This window comes from Cervus canadensis, chromosome 16 (genome assembly GCF_019320065.1).
Source record: "Cervus canadensis isolate Bull #8, Minnesota chromosome 16, ASM1932006v1, whole genome shotgun sequence".
NCBI lineage: Eukaryota > Metazoa > Chordata > Mammalia > Artiodactyla > Cervidae > Cervus > Cervus canadensis.
In genome coordinates, this window is record NC_057401.1 from 54,929,611 (window position 1) to 54,955,259 (window position 25,649).

At 43.0% G+C, this 25,649-nt stretch overlaps 1 protein-coding gene across 1 annotated transcript in view; it reads left to right on the plus strand.

Annotated features, from left to right (window-relative positions):
* The window catches only part of ANKH (ANKH inorganic pyrophosphate transport regulator), a 160,868-nt gene that overhangs the window by 85,726 nt on the left and 49,493 nt on the right, over positions 1-25,649 (plus strand). Inside the window, exons 2-4 of the mRNA XM_043489077.1 lie at positions 4,359-4,575; positions 19,189-19,307; positions 23,445-23,528. Of these exons, the coding sequence (XP_043345012.1) occupies positions 4,359-4,575; positions 19,189-19,307; positions 23,445-23,528 (420 nt within the window). The remainder of the gene's footprint in view (positions 1-4,358; positions 4,576-19,188; positions 19,308-23,444; positions 23,529-25,649) is intronic.

Sequence of the window (25,649 nt, forward strand, 5' to 3'; positions counted from 1 at the left end):
GAAGAGTTGGTGGAAATAGCATTACTCTGGATGCCCCAGCCAAATTGATGCCTTTTTAGCAAAGAATAAAGTTTTGCCAGCAAGACACCTAAAAAGACTAATCCTACATTATTTTAAAACTTGTGCTAATATGTAATATATCATTATATATTAATGATATTATACTGATATCATTAATTATATATTTAAGTGCATGCTAAGTCATTTCAGTCATGTCAGATTCTTTGCGACCCCATGGACTGTAACCTGCCAGGCTCCTCTGTCCATGGGATTCTCCAGGCAAGAATTCTGGAGTGGGTTGCTTTTTCCTACTCCAAGGGATCTTCCCAACCCAGGGGTCAAAGCCACATCTCTTAAATCTCCTGCATTGGCAGGTAGGTTCCTTACCACTAGTGCCACCTGGGAAGCCCTTAATTATATATACTATATATTTAAATTTGAACACAATTTTAGCAATGAAAAGCAAGCAGTTTACAGTCATAGAGTGGGGAAGGATGAGAAGGAAAAAGAACAAACCGTACACTGTTCTCTATGACTGCAAGAAACGTAATTAGAAGCTGTATTGAGCGGGGGTCCCTGGAAACAGAACCTGCCTTGGGAAATTTTCATGTGACTGATTTATTGAGTGTGTGCTCTCAGGAGAAGGGGAGCGGGAAGCCCTGGGTGGTGGGGAAAATTAAAAAAGGATGTGGTCTCCACTGGAGACTGCCTCCCACCTGATCCCACAGGGGGTCTGGAGCATGAATTGTACCAGCATTGATCCCACAGGAAGGCAGGGGAGGTGATCTTGTATATCCCTGTGTCAGCCCCTCATTGTCTGGGTGCTGCCTGGAGGGGTCAGAAGTGCCCTAACCAACCCAAAGTGGCTGGGAGCAGTGTTTCCTGAGAAGGAGGCTGCTGTGAGCCTTGAGTGGCCAAGTCCCAGGACCTGGGGATGGATGTGCTGACCAGAAAGGGGCGTCTGGGTGGGAAATCAACCACATCTACTGTAGAGGTCCAAAAGGAAATTAATCTGGGAAGATTATTGAGCGATAGATCTTGACACATAGCAGGAGTCCTCTGACACCATACACCTTTTGAACACAGGATTTATTGTCAAAGAGCTTGTTGGTTTTTAGTTTGCTTCAGGCTGATAAGATATTAGATCAGCTTTGGTAGAAGGAAAATTTGTTCCTAAGGAGGGCATCATGTCAGGTATGAAAGTTCTGATGGAAAATTTTAAGTTATTACCGGAAAAAAGGAAAAGAGAATGAGAGATATAATTGGAAGCATTTATCAAAAACTACCTTATATAATCACACAAATGTTATTGGCTCAGCGGGTAAGGAATCTGTCTGCAATGCAGGAGACACAGGAGATGCGGGTTTGATCCCTAGGTTGGGAAGATCCTCTGGAGGAGGGATGACAACCCACTCCAGTATTCTTGCCTGGGAAATCCATAGCCTGGTGGGCTATGGTCCGTGGGGTCACAAAGAGTCAGACATGACTGAGTACAGAGCATATGGCACCTTATATAACACCACCTGTCAGAAGAATGACACTGAATTTCTACAAGTATCATATACTTTTATTATAGATTTTTCTAGAATAACCTTACACATTGGTATTTTCTACAATAAATACATTGTTTGTTAACAGTGCTTTGCATTGTTCAGCTATATAATGGTAGGTAAACGTCAGGGACACTTGTCAGAATCCCTGGAATGTACAACACCAAGCGTGAACCCCAGTGTCAGCAGTGGATGCTGAGTGATAATGACGCGTCAGTGTAGGTTCATGGAGTGCAGTCAGCGTAGCTCTCTATGGGGACGCTGTGTGCTTGGGGAAGGGGCAATGTGGCGGCTCTCTGTACTTTCTGCTCCACTTTACTGTGACCCTAAAACTAATCCCAGAAATTAAGTCTATTTTAAAAGTGTATATACGACGGAATATTAGTCATAAAGAAGAATGCAATAATGCCCTTTGCAGCCTGTATGGATATATCTAGAGATTATCAGAGTAAATAAAGTCAGAGAGAAAAAGACAAAAACACATGATATCACTTCTACGTGGAATCTAAAACAATGATACAAGTGAACTTATTTATGAAACAGAAACAAACTCACAGACAGAAAACAAACATGGTTCCCAAAGAGGAAAGGGGGTGGGAGAGGGATAAATTAGGAGTTCGGGATTAACAGATACACCCTACTATATATAAAATAGATAACCACAAGGATTAACTGTAGAGTACAGGAAACTATATTCAGTATCTTGTAATAAACAATAATTGAAAAGAATCTGGAAAAGAATATGTTTAACTGAATCACTTAGTTACACACCAGAATCTAACACAGCATTATGAATTACCTATACTTCAATAAAAACTAAATTAAAAGAATGAAAAGTGTATACAGAAAGTTGATCTCCTGCCCAGGCAGTTGCCTGTTCCGAAAGACAGAGGTGATATTCTGATGACATTTTTATTTATTTATTTATTTACTGTAGTCAGAAAGTTGTATTTATTTATTTATTTATTTTCTTTCTTTCTTTTAATTGGAGGCTAATTGCTTTACAGTATTGTAGTGGGTTTTGCCATACTTTGGCATGAATCAGCCGTGGGTGTACATGTGTCCCCCATCCTGAACCCCCCTCCCACCTCCCTCCCCATCCCGTCCCTCAAGGTCATCCCAGTGCACCAGCCCTGAGCGCCCTGTCTCATGAATCAAACCTGGACTGGCGATCTGTTTCACATATGATAATATACATATTTCAACCCTATTCTCTCAAATCATCCCACCCTCGCCTTCTCCCACAGAATCCGAAAGACTGTTCTATACATCTGTGTCTCTTTTGCTGTCTGGCATACAGGGTCATCATTACCATCTTTCTAAATTCCATATATATGCATTAGTATACTGTGTGGGTGTTTTTCTTTCTGACTTACTTCACTGTGTATAACAGGCTTCAGTTTCATCCACCTCATAAGAACTGATCTAAATGCGTTGTTTTTAGTGACTGAGTAATATCCCATTGTGTATATGTACCACAGCTTCCTTATCCATTCGTCTGCTGATGGGCATCTAGGTTGCTTCCATGTCCTGGCTATTATAAACAGTGCTGCAGTGAGCACTGGGGTGCACGTGTCTCTTTCAGATCTGGTTTCCTCAGTGTGTATGCCCAGCAGCAGGATTGCTGGCTCATATGGCAGTTCTATTTCCAGTTTTTTAAGGAATCTCCACACTGTTCTCCATAGTGGCTGTACTAGTTTGCATTCCCACCAACAGTGTAAGAGGGTTCCCTTTTCTCCACACCCTCTCCAGCATTTATTGTTTGTAGACTTTTTGATAGCAGCCATCTGGTGACATTTTTAAAACAAAGTTCTTCTACTTTGACATCCATTCCCATAAGCTCCGATCTAATTTATTCGTCTGTGTGCTCCATCTCACAGTCGTATCCCACTCTTTGCAACCCTGTAGACTGTAACCCATCTAGCTCCTCTGTCCATGGAATTCTCCAGGCAAGAACACTGAAGTGGGTAGCCATTCTCTCCCCCCGAGGATCTTCCAGGCTCAGGGATCGAACCCGAGGCTCTGTGTCTCCTACATTGGCAAGTGGATTCTTTACCACTGGGGCACCCTGGTGGCCCCAATTTATTCATATAGTAGGTGGAAGAGTTAGAACCTCAGAGGGGTGGTCCCTCATAGGGGATGGTTAAAACAAAATATTCTATGGCCACATCTCCAGCAAGAATTATTCAAAAACAATGTATTTAGTTTAAAGATTTTCTTTTCCTATTTGTCTGCACAAAGATCAGGAATGTATTTCAAATTAAAGTACAGTAAGAATCAGGTGAATAGCATCCACAGGTGGTGTAAAAATTCCATCAATACCCATTTTCATGACATAGAACTTATATTTTGCTATGAAGGATACATACATAAGTACAGTATTTCACACATACACACACAGGGAAAAAAGGACCCATCACCCACTCCATATAAACTGGTTGACCCATTTCCAAAATGCCTGTTGCTATTGTGTAGATTCAGCCTGCAAATAAAATTTAACATGTTAACCTTTTAACCAGAACATCTTAGAATTATTTTCTGATATTAACATGGAACACTTGTTGGGTTTTTTCTATTCCTTTCATAGGAATTTCATAGGAGATAGCGGACAGCTGTCTCCCCCACAAGAAGATATTTCAAACTGAAGCTAATATGGATGAAAATGAAAATAAATAACCTTTATCAAATCACAGTGAGATTTACCCTATAAGCTGCCTAGCATTCCCATGGAAACACAACCTGCTGCGCTTTATTGTGGGAGAGGAGACGATGTTTCTAATGCTGTCTGTGGGTCTCTCCCCTCCACAGGCCTTGAACCGGGGGATCGCTGCTGTCAAGGAAGATGCAGTGGAGATGCTGGCCAGCTATGGGCTGGCGTACTCCTTAATGAAGTTCTTCACAGGGCCCATGAGTGACTTCAAGAACGTGGGCCTGGTGTTTGTGAACAGCAAGCGGGACAGGACCAAAGCTGTTCTGTGCATGGTGGTGGCCGGGGCCATTGCCGCCGTCTTCCACACCCTCATAGGTAAGGCTGTCGGTTGTCCCTTAAGAATCCAGCCTTGCCAACTCCTTGTTCCTCTTAATCTATTTACATGTATTTATTGTAGTAAGTGATTTCTTCCATAATTATTATCATGAGAGTTTTAAGGGCTGGGAGGAATGGAGTTGTCGGTGCTTCTAAGACAAAAAAAAAAAAGAGATGTCCTTTCTCTGGGAAGCTGTATGTCTCTGGTTCCCAAACCCTGTGTCAGAGAGAGAGGAGTTTCATTAATATATGATCAGATTTAGGACTTCCCTGGTAGCTGAGACGGTAAAGCGTCTGCCTACAATGCGGGAGACCCAGGTTCAATCTCTGGGTCGGGAAAATCTCCTGGAGAAGGAAATGGCAACCCACTCCAGTACTCTTGCCTGGAAAATCCCATGGATTAGAGCCTGGTGGGCTACAGTCCAAGGGGTCACAAAGAGTCGGACATGACTGAGCAACCTCACTCACTGTTGGTAAGGCTTCCCTGGTGGCTCAGACTATAAAGAATCCATCTGCAATGCAGAAGACCAGGGTTTAATCCCTGCTTAGGAAGATCCCCTGGAGAAGGGAATGGCTACCCACTCCAGGATTCTTGCCTGGAGAATCCCATGGACAGAGGAGCCTGGCGGGCTACAGTCCTTGAGGTCAAATAGAGTCAGACATGGCTGAGCGACTAAGCACAATGCATACTCACACACAAGGATTAAAAAAAAAATGTCAGGAGCTTTTGTTAGAGACAGACATTACTTAACCTCTTTTTTTCAAATTAAAGTATAGTCACTGATTTTACAGTATTGTGTTAATTTCAGGTGTATAGCACACTGATTCAGCTATATATATATAACTTTTTCAGATTCTATTCCTTTATAGTTTATTACAAGATAGAGTAGGACCGTGGTGCTTATCTACTTTATCAGACTCACTTACTCTTAAGAATAAAAACAGAATGAGCATTATTTAAGATTAATGCTTATCAGCATTGAAAACAAATGAAATTGTCTTCTGTATTAAAATTATCTCATTTTAGGACCTTATGCTTCTGTTTTAGACAAGACACAACACTCTGGGCATAACATTCTTTGCATCTAACAAGAAAATTAGGTCACACAGAGTGACTGACCCGTGATTGGAAAGCCCCTTCCTTTAGAGTCAGAGCTCTACTTCTGCTGCCTTCATGGTGGTGATAAAAACCCTTAAGGGCATGATTTCAGAACCTATAGACTTCAAAACAGCTCAGCTCACCTGGCCTAAAAGTTGAATGACACACCTACTAAACCAAGTTACGTGAAGCCCGTGACCAACACTTTACAAACCCGTTGTGTGTCTTCAGCTTGGCACTGGTTGCCTGAGAACCATGAATGTCCGTGGTGAGTGAAGAGCCAGGAGATTAACCCACACCGTTTCCTCTGTACTCAGGTGTCAACTCTAGTTTACTCATGCAATTGTGAATCTGGAAATAGAGCCAGCTCTTTGTGGGTTTCATTTTGAATAGAGCATAGGATTTTGTGCTAAGAACAATGAGGACAAGAAGATGCTTCCCTTGGGCCAAATATCCAGACCAAGTGTTGCTGTTGATTGTTTTCATTTGGACTGAGAGCTTCAGGGCGTGGGGTGGGGAGGAGATGCCTTTCTTTCTCTCAGCTTACACCCTGAATACTGAGCTCTCTACTGAGTTTTAAAGGAAACTCCGGCAACAAGAATTCACCTGGGCCATGTTCATAGACGGTACAGTGGCTCAGTCAGTAAAGAATCTGCCTGCAATTCAGGAGACCCGGGTTCAATCCCTAGGTCAGGAGGATCCCGTGGAGAAGGAAATGGCAACCTACCGCAGCATTCATGCCTGGGAAATCCCATGTGCAGAGGAGCCTGGTGGGCTGCAGTCCACGGGTTGCAAGAGTCGGACACGGTTTAACGACTAAGCTACCACCACCGCCGCCATGGGTATCTGAGAAAATGACATACATGAAATGAGAGGGTCTAAATAAGTTTTTGCCTAAAAAAGGGAGACAAATTAGTTCCTTTTTATAAAATTCCTTCCAAATAAACCCAACATTTCCTGTTTTATGAGGGAATGAGACTTTGGGACTCACAGCTAATTACTAGCTGTCTGTAATTAAGGAAAACTTGAGTTTTCTGTGTTATTGACACTGTTGGGAGGAACAATTTGGTCACTGAAATAAAATTTGAAGTCATTTTCTAATTTAAATCCCAGTTTTTCAACTTGAAAATGGAATCCTAAAATCTTAAATTTGAACCAAAATGGTTCTACCTCCAGATATTTAACAATTGTTTTTATCACTGTTGATATTTTTACAGTTACTATATAGCATTCCCACCCCCCCCCAAACAAATGCTTTCCACAGTCACTACAGAAGCACGTATCAATTTCTTTCAAACATTTACAACTCAAAATTTAATCATTTTTCCACCTGTAGTATATTGGTCTCATTTCAGTTTTCTGTCTAAGGATTTAATTCTCCTCTTGCCTTGTCTGCCGCATCAGACATATTTGCTTATCTTCTTGTCTCCTGTTTTTTTTTGTTTGTTTGTTATTTTTTTAAATAATGCTGTAAGCGTTTCTGGGGCTTCCCTGGTGACTCAAGAATAAAAAATCGCCTGCAGTGCAGGAGACACAGGAGATGAGGGTTCAATCCCTGGATGGGAAAGATCCCCTGGAGGAGGACATGGCAACCCACTCCAGTATTCTTGGCAGGTAGATCCTGTGGACAGAGGAGCCTGGCAGGGTACAGTCCCTGGGGTTGCCAAGAGTCGGACACAACTGAAGTGACTTGAGGACACAAGCTTTTCTGTCCTCAGATATTGCCAATTGTTTCCCAGAACCTTGACCACAAGCTCCAGATAGGATGTTGATCTCTTTGCCACCTTTTCCAACATAATTTTCCCATCATCAGTAAACATCCACCCATTTAGTTTCCACGTTTCAATGTGTCACCTACACTAGACACTAAAACCCATTTCTCATGTCTTGGTCGTGCTAAAAACAGCTACTGACATCTCTACTTGAACAGTCAGCTCTCGGATGTCTATGCCTGGGACAAGGAAACAGTGATAGATAAAACAGAAAAGCAAATATTCCAGGTATATTTGACTTGAGAAGCCATTATCTGCTCTCAAGCAGTCGTCTAATTGTATTTGCTTGGCCTGAGAGTGAAATGAGTATGTATTCCTCACAGGAGCAGCTCTCAGTAAGGCTTAGAGTCAGTGCAAGAAGCAAGGTGTTACCAGTTCACCAGCTTAACTCACAGAGAGAGGAACCAGAGTGATCTAGGCTAGAAACCTAGTTTCTTTATATTCCTTTGTTCAGGCGAAACCAGTCTTATTGCCTTAAATGTTCCTTTTTAGGTGCTATTCCCTTATCCCCTTAATGGATTTATCTCTTTTATCAAGACCTTCTGACTTTTCCATCGCATTTGTGTAAGGACATTTGAGAGCAGAGGGGAGGAAGAGATTCTTTCTCTTAGGGGTGGGTTCTGAAAAGCTCATGAGGTGAGTCAGCTTCTGTTGTTATTCAGTCACACATTCATGTCCCACTCTGTGCGACCTCATGGACTGCAGCACGCCAGGCTTCCCTGTCCCTCACCATCCCCCCGGAGTTTGCTCAAGCTCATTTCTATTGAACTGGTGATGCCACCCAACCATCTCATCCTCTGTTGCCCCCTTCTCCTCCTGCCTTCAGTCTTTCCCAGCATCAAGATCTTTTCCAGTGAGTCAGCTCTTCACATCAGGTGGCCAAAGGATTGGAGGTTCGGCTTCAGCATCCGTCCTTCCAATGAGTATTCAGGCTTGATTGGTTTGATCTCCTTGCAGTCCGAGGGACTCGGTCATCTTCTAACTGGCTCTGAAAGCCTGAGTTGAATTTCAGCACGTGCAGTGGTCATTGCTTCATCGTGTCCAACTCTTTGCGACCCTGTGGACTGTAGCCCACCATGTTCCTCTGTCCTTGGGATTCTCCAGGCAAGAATACTAGTGTGGGTTATTGCCGTGCCCTCCTCCAGGAATCAAACCCGCGTCTCCTACATCTCCTGCGTTGGCACACAGGTTCTTTACCACTAGTGACATGTGTGGATCACACATCCCTTTCTGATTTTTCCCTTATCTTTGATACAAGATGGACTGGCGAGTTTGACTCAGTGCTCTAAATGACTATTTTGCTGTCGCCACATAAGATTACAAATGGTGACTCTTCTTATCTATTACGATTCCTTAATTCCGTCCAACCTCAGGCTGTGCCTTTAACACCACCACCCTGTTGGGCGTTTTTTCAGTTTAATGGCCAACGCCTTGATTTCTTTTTGCTTTGTTTCCTAATTTACCTGTTTCTTCATTTTATTCTTTACCATCATAAGTACTTTCCCCAGCAAGATGTCATATGTACTTTTAATGAATATACTTCTTTATTCAAACACATTTATAGATAAAACTCAACCATTTTCCTTATGATATTATTAGCATTCTTGTTAATTCTAAGAAGACACACCACTAGTATTAGTGGAGCTGACCTTCCTGCTTTGAATTTTGGGGGCTTTGATTAAAGGGGAGTGAGAGTAAGAATTGCTCTTTGTTTAACTCATTTTTAATATAATCCAATCCCCGTCTGTTCTATCAGTGGTCCAACAAATTGCTTTTTGAACAAATAGCATGTGCATGTCATTTAAGTCCTACTAATGATAAGTTGGATACAGAAGTGAGATAAATACAAAACAGATGGTGGCCAGATACACCCTTCTTCTCAAGGAGATGTAGTTAATGGGAAAGTGTGCATGTTCAGCATGAATTTCTAGAAGCAAAAGCTATTTTCAGCCTGTCAGAATTTTTACGATATGGTAATATGTAGCATTTATTTTTCTCTTTCTGACTTAAACTTCACTCTGTATGACAGTCTCTGGATCTATCCACATTCTCTGCAAACAGCACAATTCCGTTCCTTTTTATGGCTGAGTAATATCCCATTCTATGTGTACCACATCTTTATTCATCTGTCTGTTGGTGGGCATTTAGATTGCTTCCATGTCCTGCCTGTTGTAAATAGTGCTGCACTGAACATTGGGATGCATGTATCTTTCTAAATTACGGTTTTTTCCAGGCATTTGCCCAGGAGTGGGATTGCTGGATCATATGGGAAATTGGGATTGATATATATATATATACACACACACTGCTATGTATAAAATAGATAACTAATGAGAACCTACTGTAAAATAAATAAATAAATATTTTTAAAAAGAAAAGCGAGATGGTAGAAGGAAACCAGAGTCAAACTTGGAGGAATCAAAAGCAGATTTGAGTGAGCACAGCGACAGCAGAGAAGGCAAGAGAAGGGCTGTTGGGTGGGGGGGACGGTGTGGGAGGCACACAGCCACCACGCATTTATAAATCAGGGGACAATAAAGCAGGAAAAAGAGTTCCGTGTTGAATGTCACAGGTGCCAGGTGGATGTCTGATGCTAGGACTGGGGCAGGTAACCAAGCATAGGAGATGTGCAGCCTGAGACTATGGAAGAGCCCATTAGACAACACAGGTGGCAAAGCGGGAAGAAGAGAGAAAGGGAAGGAGAGCAGGAAAGGGCCAAGGAGAAAGAGGACCAGCAGAGAGGGCACTAGGCACTTAGCCCTACAGCTGCTCCTGGGTCCCTTGGAGAGCCTTTGATACCAGCGGGCACTTTTTTGTGGCATCTCAGTGACAACTATATGAAATAAAGCAGATTTATCCTAGTGTTCATATCAGTTCAACTCAGTCGCTCAGTCGTGTCCGACTCTTTGTGACTCCTTGGACTACAGCACACCAGGCTTCCCTGTCCTTCACCATCTCCCGGAGCTTGCTCAAACTCATGTCCATTGAGTTGGTGATGCCATCCAACCATCTCATCCTCTGTTGTCCCCTTCTCCTCCTGCCTTCAATCCTTCCCAGCATCAGGGTCTTTTCCAATGAATCAGTTCTTCACATCAGGTGGCCAAAGTATTGAAGTTTCCGCTTCAGCATCAGTCCTTCCAATGAATATTCAGGACTGACTGGTTGGATCTCCTTGCAGTCCAAGGGACTCTCAAGAGTCTTCTCCAACACCACAGTTCAAAAGCATCAATTCTTCAGCGCTCAGCTTTCTTTATAGTCCAACTCTCACATACATACATGACTACTGGAAAAACCAAAGCTTTGACCAGACAGACCTTTGTTGGCAAAGTGATGTCTCTGCTTTTTAATGTGCTTTCTAGGTTGGTCATAGCTTACTTCCAAGGAGCAAGCGTCTTTTAATTTCATGGCTACAGTCACTATCTGCAGTGATTTTGGAGCCCAAAAAAATAGTCTCTTACTCTTTCCTTTGTTTCCCCATCTATTTGCCATGAAGTGATGGGACTGGATGCCATGATCTTAGTTTTCTGAATGTTGAGTTATAAGCCACCTTTTTCACTCTCCTCTTTCACTTTCATCAGAAGGCTCTTTAGTTCCTCTTCTGTTTCTGCCGTAAGGGTGGTGTCATCTGCATATCCGAGGTTATTGATATTTCTCCCAGCGGTCTTGATTTCAGCTTGTGCTTCGTCCAGCCCAGCATTTGGCATGATGTACTCTGCATATAAGTTAAATAAGCAGGGTGACGATATAAAGCTTTAACATACTCCTTTCCCAATTTTAAACCAGTCTGTTGTTCCATGTCCAGTTCTAACTGTTGCTTCTGGACCTGCATACAGATTTCTCAGGAGGCAGGTCAGGTGGTCTGGTATTACCATCTCTTTAAGATTTTTCCATAGTTTGTTGTGATCCACACAGTCAAAGGCTTTGGCTTAGTCAATGAAACAGAAGTAGATGTTTTTCTGAAACTCTCTTGCTTTCTCGATGATCCAACAGATGCTTATATAAGTATGTTTAATACAGCCTTAACAACAAGGCAAATCTATATGTTCTGCTTACTGCTTTATAACCTTATGGTCACTAAAGAAATTTTTATTACTTAGAAAAGTTGAATGTATTTTGTCATTCTGCATAGTCTCCTTGGTTATGAACTAATGCCTTAGCTAAGTACTCTGAGATTTTTTCTTTCCAAAGATTGTGTATTTCCCATTGGAGAAGTCATGATTCCCAGCATGATCTCTTAAGAGTTTTTTCCCCCAATTTGGATGAACTTCGACATTTCAAAGTTTTCGGTATCTACTAGTCATCTATGAGTTCCTGCAGGATCTTCTTACTTGGAAGAGATTTCAAATGGGAGCATCTCTGGCTTTGAGCAACGCAGTTTCAAATGTCTCTCCTTTCCTTTGCTTACCTGGTATTATATCTGGACATCCATTGGCGAGTTACAGTAAGATGTTATAGACTTAGGTCAGAGAGGACCCAAATCTCCTTTGTAGAGTCATCCTTTGTAGGGTTTTTGTGTTTGTCCCAATAAAAGAGAGATCTTTCACCAGGTCCTTTATATTATATTTGTTTATTACATTTGAAATAAGTTTTTTTTCCCTTGTGTGTTTCATATTCATTTTCTCTGATTTCTTATTCTTTTTGGACCCAGCTGGTAAGCCAAGTGTTCTCCCATCCTTGAGAGTTTTGCACATGGTTGGGGGTTTCCCCTGATATGACTGGGGTGATTCTCACTGACCAGACAGGCACTTCCCCAGGAATTTGTGGGGGAGATTCTGAGGAAAAGATGGTTCCAGAAAAATTCCCGCCCCAAACCTTATACAATTAGTCAGAGGAGTAGGCACTCAGAATTTGTTGAACTGACAGACTTGAAATCCAGAAATCCACTGGCCAAAAAGTTGATGTCTGTTCTCTGTGCACCTGTGGCCTGGCTCAAGACACCCAAATTTCAGGAGCCTTGAAAATATTCCTGGCTTTTTGTTCTTGTCATTTGTTGGGCAACTGCCAGTAAGTGTCCCTTTTAAGCTAAATTATGGGCTTCCCTGGTGTCTCAGACTGTAAAGAATCCACCTGCCATGCAGGAGGCCCAGGTTCAGTCCCTGGGTCAGGAAGATCCCCTGGAGAAGGAAATGGCAACTCAGTCCAGTATTCTTGCCTGGAGAATTCCATGGACAGAGGAGCCTGGCAATCTACAGTCCATGGGGGTCCCAAAGAGTTGGGCATGACTGAGTGACTAATACTTCTACTCAAGCTAAATTGTAGCTGCTACTCTAAGTAGTCATGAACTCATCTATGAGACCCCATTTTACAAAAATGCAAGTCATGAGATTTGCCAACCTGAGACCTTAATTTAACCCCAGAGTCAGATATTATCCTGTTTCTCCCTCTTTATCTATAAAAGAGAGGAAAATTTGCCAACCTTGTATTTGGTTTCGTTGGGTCCAAGTCAACTTCACATGGACGGAAATTATAGTATGGCCTGGCCTCCTAATTCACACAGAGGTAGAAACCACTGCTGTGGATTTGTTTATTTCTTTCCACACTTATTCCTTCCAGCGAGCTGCAAGGCCTCTTCCATGCCACAGAGGAGTCCAGGCAATCCGCAGAGCTCAGAGGAACAAAACTTGTATAGTTTCCTCTGCTTCTACAGTTTCTCAAGAGATTCTGTTTGTCCTTGTTCCCTTGTCCACAAAGCTGTCCATTATTCATGGATTATAAACCAATCCTGTAAAGAGTAAATTGGTACAACTTGATATCATTTAAACCAGCAAGGGTGCTAGGAATGGACAGGCCGGTCTGTATAGTCTCATGACTTATTGCCATGTAGCAATCACTTCGGTACTCACTGACTCAGAAAACAAGCTTTCATTCTTGCTCACTAGACCATAGGTAGGTTGTTTTGCACTTGGCCGTGTTTATGCCTCTGTGGTCAGCTGAATCCAAAGGAGACTCTGCTGGTCTTGGTGGGCTCACCAGGTGCTGTGTGTGACAGTAGACTGGTCCAGACGGCTCTATGGACAGCTGAGTTCTGTTGCACATCGCCTCTCATCCTCCTCCACCAGCCCGAGCTTGCTTAAACAGCTGTGCCAGTACCTCCAGTGATGGATAGAGACACACAGGGTCTCTTGGGCCAAGAATCAGATGCGGCTCAACTTCACGGCCACTGCACACTCCTGGCCAGGACAAGTCACAGGCCAGCCCAGGTTCCAGGAGGAGGGAAATTGACTGCAGCTTTTGACAGAAGGAACTACAAAATCACATGCAGGGTAGGGACGTAAGGAGGAGAGAAGAGTGGAGGACACTATAGCCATCAGCCTACTCCACTCACTTCTTGGCAGAATTATGGATTCATGCATTTATTCCTTCCATAGAGACTGAATACCTGCTATATGGAAAATATTGGCCTAGATCCTGGGATTTCAGACGTAAGGCATGTTCTCTAGGGAGAAGCAGAAATCGTGCAATAAATTATTATGCTACCCACTCAATCGAGTCTTTTTTAATTGAGATATTGTGACTAAGCTGGTAAAGAATCCACCTGCAATGCGGGAGACCTGGGTTTGGTCCCTGGGTTGGGAAGATCCCCTAGAGAAGGGAAAGGCTACCCACTCCAGTATTCTGGCCTGGAGAATTCCATGGACTATATAGTCCACAGGGTCACAAAGAGTTGGACACGACTAAGCAACTTTCACCTCTCTTCATTAGCTTCAAGTGTACCGCAAAGTGATTGTTGTACATATATATTATTTTTCAGACTCTTTTCCAGTATAGGTTATTATAAGATATTGAGTATAGTTTCCTGTACTATAGTATATATCTTTTGTATTATGTGCTATAATACATAGCATATATATAATGTATATATATATGACCCTGATGCTGGGAAAGATTGAAGGCAAGAGGAGAAGGGAACAACAGAGGATGAGATGGTTGGATGGCATCACCAACTCAATGGACATGAGTTTGAGCAAACTCCGGGGGATGGTGAAGGACAGAAGAGGTTGGTGTGCTGCAGTCCATGGGGTTGCAAAGAGTCGGACACAGCTTAGCAACTAAACAACAGCAACAAGGGTTCCCAAATTTGCCTCTCGGAAATACACATATTAACCTTTCCCTAAAATGGGAAGAAGGCTTTTTCCTCAGTTCCCATCAGAAAATCATAGGTAATGAGACTTGTTTTGATTAATACCAATATTTCATGGTATTTTGCAACAAGCACTGGTTACTCTGGATGAACAAGTTTGAGAACCACTGATTCTGGGAGAGTCCACCACTCCAGTGGGCTGAGGTAGGAGGAGCTAGGGATTTGAATGGCGGCCCCTCCTGTTTCTGTTTCCGCAACTCAGATACCTGTAAATAGGTCAAGTCCGTGTCCTTTTGCTGCAGCCAGGCCGTGAAGTCCATTTACATCTATTCAAAAGCCTCGCTTAATTTCTCTTTCTAATGTTCTACTTTTCATAAGGAATATAGGCTATTTCAGAACAGTCTTAGTAAGGCCGTTTATAAAAGTTGAAGGTTACTAAATGTCATGAAGGCAGCTAGCCTGGTAATTATAGACTCGATGCAAAGCACTTTAAACAAATTACCCCCAGCCTCCAGCTCCAGCCAGAAACAGCTCTGGGACACAGAGGGGAGGGTGAGGGGATATTAGGTGAAAAACAGCTGCTGAAATTGAACATTCCCGACTCCCAGGGTGGAAACAACCTTTGTAGTTATAATCAGACTCTTTTTCTACCGCATAGGGGAGGAGTAAAAGGAAGGAAGAAAAACGGGAAGAAAAGCTTCTTTCCATGGCCTCCAGAATTTTCCTCTAGTAGCTAAAAGAGGACAGGAAGTAAAAAGAAGCAAAAGCATCCTCAGGCCCATTGGTCTGAAGGTACCCTGGTACCTGGGGACCCCTGAGCTGCAGTCTGAACGAAACGAGGAGGGTGGACATCCTGGCGGAAGCAGAGGTTTGGCTGAGCGCAGCACCCAGCAGTCCTGCAGACCCTCATCAACTTTAGATGTTTGCTCTTCATTGCTCTGCGTAAAGGCACTGTTTTTAATGTTTTAGTTCAAATATTCTAATAAGTTGGTATACTTGGGTATGGGCTTCCCAGGTGGCTCAGACAGTAAAGAGTCTGCCTGCCATGCAGGGACCTGGATTCGATCCCTGGGTCGGGAAGATGACATGGGAGAAGGAAATGGCAACCCACTCCAGTATTCTTGCCTGGGAAATCCCCCGGATAGAGGAGCCTGGTAGGTGACAGTCTATGGGGTCGCAAAAGAGTCAGACACGACTTAGCAACTAAACAGCAACAGTGGCAATACTTAGGTATATTCACAGAAGTAGAAAAACTGATTTATACTGACCCCTATACACTCAGACCCCATGAGCCAAGTGCACGCCCTGCTCACAGCTTCTCAAACTCACACGACCTTTCTTTTCCGGCTGCTACCCTAGAGTCTCCTGGGGAAAGAATGCTATCCTTTCTAGAAGCCACCTGTATGAGTTTGCTAGCAAACACTGTCCTAGCAAAGCACCACAGACAGCAGAAGTGTGTAGCCTCACAGTCTGGAGGCTGGAAGGTCGAGGCAGTGGCGGTGAGGTTGGTTCCTTCAGAGGCCATGACCGAGAACCTGTCCCAGGCCCCTCTCCAGCTTCAGGGGGTTTGTGGTATGTAGTGTCCTTTGGCTTGAGGAGGCATCTCCCTGATCTCTGCCTCGATGGTCTCGTGAGCTTGTCCTTGCGCACATTTCCATAGCTCTCCAAATTCCCCGTTTAGGACACCAGGTGCCTTGGGCTGGGAGCCCACTGTCCTTCAGCGTCACCCTGCAAGTGTGTGCTTGGTCGCTCAGTCATGTCCAACTCTTCAATCCCACGGACTGTCGCCCACCAGGCTCCTCTGTCCATGGGATTTTCCAGGCCAGAATACTGGAGTGGGTTGCCATTTCCCTCTCCAGGGGATCTTCCCCACCCAGGGATCGAACCCGAGTCTCCTGCACTAAAGGCAAATTCTTTACCATCTGAGCCACCAGGGAAGCCCCAGGGTCACCCGACCTTCACTAATTATACCTGCAAAGATCCTGAGGCCAAATCAGGTCACCTTCTGAGGTCCTAAGGGCTAGGAGTCAACAAATGAATTGTGAAGGGACAGAGGTCAACCCATACATCACCCTCTGAATCTCAGCCTTTCTCCGGTCTCCAGGTCCCCACTTTGGCCATCCAGTCAGGTCCGCTCAGCTGGCATTTATATCAGCTCTAACCTTTACCAGGGAATTTTAGTTCCTGAGCTATTCATAGCCAGCCCTGCGCTCCTGCCCTTGGCATGGCTCTGTTTGCCCAGCGTGGCTGCCTTTACCATTGGCAGCTGCCTCTGCCAGGAGGGGCAAAGGGGCAGGATCAGGACATCTCTTGGGGGATCTCCACACAATGAACTTGACCGGCAATGAAAAGGCATGTACAGATCAACAGGGCCATGATTTCCAAGTCTCAGCACTCACGGTAAGCCGTGTGTGTGGTTCAGTAACATCTTCATCCCGGCTTTAGGTTTCATCGGCTCATCTCAGATCTGAATGCACTTCTCACGTCGCTGCAAAGTGGGTCTGGAGGGCTCCCTCCCTGCCTCAGAGGGTCAGGTCACCTTCATACCTTCTGATCCAAGCAGGACATCACAGCTGCCTCCCTGGTCCCTGGCCATAACTAATCCCACTTCTCCCTTCTTTGCTCTTTCTGCCAAGTGCCAGCCTCCTCCTGGTTTTCCCTTCCTGTTGCCTCAGTGGTTCTGCTGGTCCCACCACGCTCCGCACCTGACACCTGGGCTCACCTGGCAGTTCGCCTTTTGATTTCCACCTGTGCTCCTCCTCTGGGATTCAGCTCTCCTCGCCTGCATTTGCCTCCCTCACCAGCCTGTTCTCTGTATGACTCAGTCGTCTTAGCCCCGTCACTCCCACTGGGATTCCCATTTGTGCATTTAAATATCTTTGTTTTCATCCTGAAGAGCATGCTTAATTCAACATCCTCATAATTCCAGGCTAATCCCGACAAAAGATGGAGGATTATTTCTTTTTACCAATTAATATGGTAATAAGCCCACAAAGAGTCGGAAACAACTTAGCAACTGAACAACGACAACAACAAATAGTAACAAATCGTTCCCCACCCTTTGAAATGGAGGAAGGGATTCTGGTTGTTTCACAAAAAAGTAAGAGAGACTCTGCATTTGACCTCCTTTCTGATTTCAAAGCAGCTTCTGCACTTCTCAAGTACATAAATATTCATATTAATGAAAGAGTGAACACAGCAGGAACCCTACTATTAGAGCACCATGTAAAACACTATGAAAACACAAAGATTATTGTTTTCCTAGATAGTCTAAACTTTGTATCAATGAGGTAGAAAATAGTCAATATTTTATTTAACCTTTATTAAAATGTCAGGGGGCTTTCCTGGTGGCTCAGACAGTAGAGAATCTGCCTGTGGTGCAGGAGACCCAGGTTCGATCCCTGGGTTGGGAAGATCTCCTGGAGAAGGGAATGGCTACCCAGTCAAGTATTCTTGCCTGGAGAATTCCATGGACAGAGAAGCCTGGAGAGCCTCAGTCCATGGGGTCACAAAGAGTCATAGACAAATACACACACACACACACACACACAGAAATCAGTGTCAGAGTGCTTATAAGGTTCATACATTATGAAATTTTTCTCTTTCTACCTTTTTCACCCTTTGGCACGTACACATTCATTCAGCCTTTGTTGGTTAAAGCCCTTTATGTTCTAGCTACACACTGGTCCCAAATCCTCACATTGGAGGGACTTGGAAAGCACAGAGACAGCATTTTTCCGCTGGGCAAACTATACCCACAGTTTCCATCCCCCACAATTTTTGCCTTCCTGGGAAAAATGAAACAAAAGGAATTACAAACAGTGAATAGCTACCTTTAAATTTTTATTGGAAAGCCATGTTTTGTTGAATCACTGTGTTGTACACCTGGAAGCAGCATAATGTCGTAGACTCATTAAACTTAATAAAGAAAAGGCATATTAACACATGGGAATTTTCTCTTAGTAAATAATTTAGAATACCTACAGACATTGAGGGCTGCCCTGGTGGCTTAGTGGTAAAGAACCCCCCTGCCAATGCAGGAGATGCAGGTTTGATCCCTTGAGAAGGAAATGGCAACCCACTCCCGTATTCTTGCCTGGGAAATTCCATTAACAGAGGAGCTTGGTGGGCTAGACTCCATGGGGCAGCAAAAGAGTCAGACATGACTTAGCAACTAAACAACAACTACATAGGCATTGAGCTTTCAAACTAGCCATCAAGCATTCTTTTATAATATCAAAAGAATGGAAACAACCTAAATATATAATAATAGGAGATTGAGCAAGTGATACTAAATAAACCTGCAAAAAGGAATTCAGTACAACCAATCAAATACAGAAGCATGTTATGGAAAGATGTTTATGGTTCACAAAAGAGTATGTATGTAGTATGATGCCATTTTTATGTTGAAACACCCACGCATACTCTACCACATAACACCCATAAAACACCTGGATGATTAACACCCAGAGTGTCGACTGTGACCCCTTCTGGGCAGAAGGATGGATGAGATTGTAGATGATTTTCATCCTTTTGCTTATCTAGAATTTTTTTTACCAAAAAAAAAAAGATATTATCTTTAAAATTGTTTTTAAACTTTTGAGATAAAAAGCTTATAAGGATAACTTTTTCTAAATATTGCCATGTATTTTTGTTTGCAGCATATAGTGACTTAGGCTACTACATCATCAATAAATTGCACCATGTGGATGAGTCAGTGGGGAACAAAACAAGAAGGGCCTTCCTGTATCTTGCTGCCTTCCCTTTTATGGATGCGATGGTGAGTAGGGAAGATCGTTGGCACTTTTTTTTAAATTATGGTAAAAAATACATAACCTAAAACTTATCATTTTAACCATTTTTATGTGTGTGGTTCAATGACGTATAGTATAGTCACATTGTTGTGAATCTTCAGAACTCTTTTCATCCTGGGATACTGACTCTATTCCCGTTAAACACTGACTCCCCATCCACCCCTTCCCCAGCCCCTGGCAATCCGGAAATGGAAATGGGTCCACTTACTTCCTACAACAGATCTGCTTACTCCTTGGCAGGAAAGTTATGACTAGCCTAGACAGTATGTTAAAAAGCAGAGACATTACTTTGCCAACAAAGGTCCGTCTGGTCAAGGCTATGGTTTTACCAGTGGTCATGTATGGATGTGAGAGTTGGACTATAAAGAAAGCTGAGTGCCGAACAATTGGTGTTTTTGAACTGTGGTGTTGGAAAAGAATCTTGAGAGTCCCTTGGACTGTGAAGAGATCCAACCAGTCCTTCCTAAAGGAAATCAGTCGTGAGTGTTCATTGGAAGGACTGATGTTGAAGCTGAAACTCCAATACTTTGGCCACCTGATGCGAAGAGCTGACTCATTTGAAAAGACCATGATGCTGGGAAAGATTGAAGGCAGAGGAGAAGGGGACAACAGAGGATGAGATGGTTGGATAGCATCACCGACTCAATGGACATGAGTTTGAGTAAACCCCATTAGTTGGTGATGGACAGGGAGGCCTGATGAGCTGTGGTCCTTGGAGTTGCAAAGAGTCAGACACGACTGAACGACTGAACTGAACTCCCTCCAAAATGATCAACACCCTTGAGGCTGTCTTCACTGCCCTCCACACTTTTCTCACTGGAGGAATTTTCATATAATGTGAAATTTCCCATCTGAACCGTTGTTAAGTGCAGTTGAGTGGCCTTGGGTGCTTTCACATTGCTCTTCTCCCATCCCCACCATCCACGCTCAGCTCTCTCCATCCTCCCCACTGAACACTAACTCCCCACCCTCCCCCAGTCCCTGGCACCCACCGCTCTCACTTATATGTCTGTGAACTCAACTACTCTCGGTACCTCATGAATAGAATGATACAGTGTTTGTCTTTTTGTGGCTCTTTGGCTTATTTCACTTCACAGAATATCTTCAAAGTTCACCCATGTTGTAGCCTGTGTCAGAATGTCCTTTTCTAAGGCTGAATAATATTTCCTGTATGTATAAGCCGTATTTTGTTTATCCTTTCATCCATCCGTGGGCATCTGGGTTATTTCCACATTTGTCTGCTATGAATACTGCCACTAGGAAGATGAGTGTACAAATATCCCTTTGAGTTCTTGCTGTAATTCTTTTGAGTATATACCCATAGGAAGAATTGCTAAATCATGTAATAATTCTGTTTTTAAGTTTTTGAGGCTTGATCATACTGATGGAGCAGCTGCACTGTTTTACCTCTCCACCAGCTGTGCGGAAGGGTTCCAATTGACCACTCACTGACTTTTAACCAGTCCATCTTATCAGTTTATTTTATGAGAATTGTCTGTATTTGCCACAAGTTCTGGCAGGAGACAAGAGAGCTCCCTTGAAAATTTGATTCAAATATAAATTCTTTTCTGATATATTCAGGCTCAAGAGATCAGGATAGCTTTCAGATAAACTTACCACTTGTGTGGTATAAGCACCCAAAGCTTTTTACAATAAGACTCACTTGAATATACTGATAAGGCTTTATTACTTTAATAACCAGCTTTGCTAGAGTAGCTAAGGATGACTCGCTTCCATAGATTAAATTCTTTGTCCTGATACTGAAGAGTTCTCAAAGAATGCTTTTTTCCTATTCATCTGTGTTGTAGATATAAAAGAGACTTAGCAAAAAATATATATATATGTATGTGTGTGTGTATATATATACACACACACACACACACATACATATATCTCTCATAATGGCTAATGGTGGAAAATAAACCCTTTCTTTGGGATCCATTTTAAATTACCCTTGGAAGAAAACTTTAAAATATGATCATCTGTATAGGTTTTTTCTTATTTTTAAGAATTTTTTATTATGAAAAATTTTAGACATACATGAAAGTAAACACAAATCATTAGCATGCAACAAGGCACTTCTTTTAAGAAGATGGCCTTTGATTTTATGGCTATATAGGTTTTGTTTTGTTTTGTTTTGTTTAACCACCCCTCTCCTCCAGTTCTATATACTTTAGATGTGTGAGGTGAGTATACCTCTGTGTCAAGGTTAAGGCTGCAGCCCCAAATCCTCAGAGGAAGGAGGCAAGGTACTAATATAAATGCATGTGGTCTGTCCTCTCAAATGTCATCAGAAGTCTCACTGTGCCCGCAGCTGGGTTAATGGGCACAACCTTACTGAATCTGACGGCTTCCTAGCAGTGTGGGGGAGCCTTAGATACTAAACCCTCAGTTAACACCGAAGGTTCTGATTTTCAGTTGTCCTGACATGACTTTAGGCTAAGAATTTGGCCATCAGAACACTTGTACCTGGATTTTCTTTTTCTTACTTATCACCAGGTGTGTTTACTCTGGTAGCTGACACATACCTTCCACCTCTGTGCCCCCTGCCTCCAAAAGAAAAAGGCCAAGGACTTGGGGTGTGTGGAAGCAGAGTCCCCACAGGGCCCAGACTGGACTGAGGTGGCACCACAGTGCCCTCAAAGCAGTGAGAGAACTGAATGGGGTGATAGCCTAAGAGAGTAAAAACCCAGCTTCCTAGGCAGAGTCTGAGATTCCGCCCTAATGCCCTTCCTGCTATCTGCACTGGGACTCTGCAAACACATAGAAGAACTACAGGGAACTCAGGACCAAAATGACCCACAGACTCTTTCGTGCCCTGTGTACCACTTCCTTTCTGTAACTTATTTGCCGCAGAAGTTCTCAAAACTCAAAACATTTGTGATCAGCACTCTTTTCTTCCATATTTCATCTACCAACTCACTCCCCCAAAAGACCAGTAGTAAGAGATTACTGATAAAGACCAAAATAATACACAACATCTCCCCCAAACACACACACACACACACCCTACAGCGTGGCCCTAATGTATTAGTTGGAGAGAGAATATTTTTGAAGCTTATCATCCAGATCACTTTCAGTCGGTAAAGCGAGGCCACAAGCCACAATTTACAAATGTCATCTACACTTTGCCTTTCTTTTCATATTTGGCACCTTGGGACCTGTGAGCTGAGGAGGAAGTGGCAGCAGCCGCAGCTGTGTAGTCTTGACACAGACCTAGGTTATTCCCTAGGTGTTTAGTTCGTATCTGCTCACACTGTTTAGCGCATGTGAAATGTTATTTCTGTGTCAGTTCAGATTGACCTTTACTCGTTAGAAAGATGATACTGAAACAGATCCTACTTTGAACTTCAAACCTTCTCCAAACCTGCCATTCCCTAGGCTTTTCGTTGTCTGCAGGCATTCTAGCACCTTCCTCTTAATTCCCCTCAAAGGCACAAAGTGTCAGATCAGATCCTGCCCAAACTTAAAGAGAAGGAAATAGTAGAACCCTGATCAGTCAGTGGGAGCCTGTGATGACTGCAGCAACTCAGAACCCGTTTTAAGTCCTCATTGGAACCCGCTTCACAGACCAGAAAGCTGTGGTTTGTGATTCACACTGGTCCCCATTCCTGGTATTCACCCAGATTTCCTGCCAAGCCCATGAACCAGTACACTAGTCTTCAGATAATTGGCACCAAACAAATACTATGTGGTCACTGGTTCCACTTAAAAACCTCACTTGGGTGCTCGGGGCTGGTGCACTGGGATGACCCAGAGGGATGGGATGGGGAGGGAGGTGGGAGAGGGGTTCAACATGGGGAACACATGTAAATCCATGGCTGATTCATGTCAATGTATGGCAAAAACCACTACAATATTGTAAAGTAATTAGCCTCCAACTAATAAAAATAATTGGGGAAAAAAAAAAAAACCTCACTTGGTCCTGGGTACCAGGTTAAGTTACAAGCATTCTATCAATCAAAGATTCATTAAACTTGTGCTACTAAGGTTGGGAGGTGGGTGGGTATAAAGTCTATTTCAAGAACACCCAGGAACTCATAAGAACCAGAAGTAACCTAATCCTGAATGTATCTCATGCCCAAATCTCTCCTTCCCGGCAGGCATGGACCCATGCTGGCATTCTCTTAAAACACAAATACAGTTTCCTGGTCGGATGTGCCTCAATCTCTGACGTCATAGCTCAGGTGAGTGTGGTGTGTGTGTCCTTTTAGGTGATGGACAGAACTGGCCGATGCCTCACTTACATCCATCCACTCTGCAGTGCATCCCTACCTGATTCAGATCAAACATGGACTTTGATAAATGCTTGTTAAATGAATGAGCAAACGAACCCTCCTGTGACTACAGTGTGTAGAATCTTGCGAAAAGGGGGGATTGTGGGAATTGAATTTCACTATCAGAGGTTTTGACCTTTATTGTCAAGGCTCTTGCATGTGAAATGACTCTAAAGCCATGGCTAGCAGGTGGTCATGGGATCACTGTGTACCTGACCGGGTGGACACACGGGCCTCTGTGTGGCCGAGTCACTCAGGGCTAGGTTTAGGAGAGCGCCCCTAGAAATTAGTCTTTAATTGTCATTGCCACCTGGGCAATTCAGGCATCTTTCCCCCAAACTTACAATCAGGAAATTGAGTCTGAGAACGTGCTACTTCTGTCCAGTTTCCCCAGGGTCTGGCACCAGCCCTGGTTTCCATGCTCCATCCTTTCTTCTTCCATCAAAGATACCATGACAGATTTTAGCAGAAGATATTTAATTCCTATAGTCTGTAAGTTAGACTTAGTTCCTACAACTGGGGACTTGGAGAATGATCTCTTTATGGAGAAGGAGGCAAACTGATTTCTAAACTTGCTTTCCAATTCTCAATTCCATGCTGTGAACATGTCCACATGGTTCTTCCTGGTTTTTCCCTGCTGAGCATGCTAGTCTTTCAACCACCTTTTTGAAATAATCTACTGTTCAACTGTTAGTACCTCCCTAAAGGCCAAGAATTAAATTTCCAAATTAATTGCATTGACTCCATGGATCACTATTTAAAGTAATTTAAATTGCTTCCTGCTAACTTTATGTGTGTGTGTGTGTGTATGAGTGTGTGTGTGTTTTCTAGCACATGCCTGAATACTCTCTAACATCATTCTTTGATGTATCTCTGTTAATTTTCTTGTTGAGTTATTAGAGATTTTTTTGCTTGGTCTTACTTTTGATTCATCCTCTGAGGGATGAACTGAACTGTCTCATTCATGCTAATCACTTACTTGGAAATTAAGGGAACACCTCTCTTTTTCAACATGAGCATTGACATCTGAGTGAGCATTTGTAAATGCCATATCCTCAAAGGCAAAAAGAAAAACACACATCTTTGCCTTAGATAAATACAGCAAGCATCCAAGAGTAAAAGAAAGAAATCATATCCCTTAAAAATTTACAGCCTTTTTCCTTCTTAATTTTAAAACTAGTACTGACCCCTGCCTGCTGGGAGGGCTCGAAATTTCAGAATAAACATACCTGGTTAGTTGGGGCAATGGAAGCTGGATTCAGGTGCCATCTGTTCTCAGGCTGTTCCTGGTGATGTAGTTATTTTAAACCTTAAAGCTTGAGTTCCTACCTTATAGCTTAAACCTTATAGCTTGAGTTGGTTGAGGGAATAAATTCAATTTTTATTCGTAAGTCTTTTGCTCTCACTCCCACCCGCATCTTCATTCCTCTCATTACTTGAAAGCATTTGTTAATTACCAGATCTGGTAATGAATAAATAGATCCCAGACAAAATCCTTTTTTGAAAACATTTTTAAAGGTATTTATCTTATTTTCATTTTTAAAATTATGAAAGTATGATAATGCATTTACAGGAGACTTGGAAAATACAGAACAAAATTACATATAGTTTCACTAAGGAGATCCAACCAGTCCATCCTAAAGGAAATTAGTCCTGAATATTCATTGGAAGGATTGATTCTGAAGCTGAAACTCCAATACTTTGGCCACCTGATGTGAAGAGCTGACTCATTGGGAAAGACCCTGATGCTGGGAAAGATTGAGGGCAGGAAGAGAAGGGGACAACACAGGATGAGATGGTTGGATGGCATCACCGACTCAATGGAATAGGTTTGGGTGGACTCTGGGAGCTGGTGTTGGACAGGGAGGCCTGGCATGCTGTGGTTCATGGGGTTGCAAAGAGTCAGACACAACTGAGTGACTGAACTGAACTGATTAAGATCTTTGGTTGGAGTTTCAATATCAAACTCCCAAAAAACTAATAAAATGAATATTTGGAAAGGTAGAAGAATATGGTAGACCTATAAAGCAC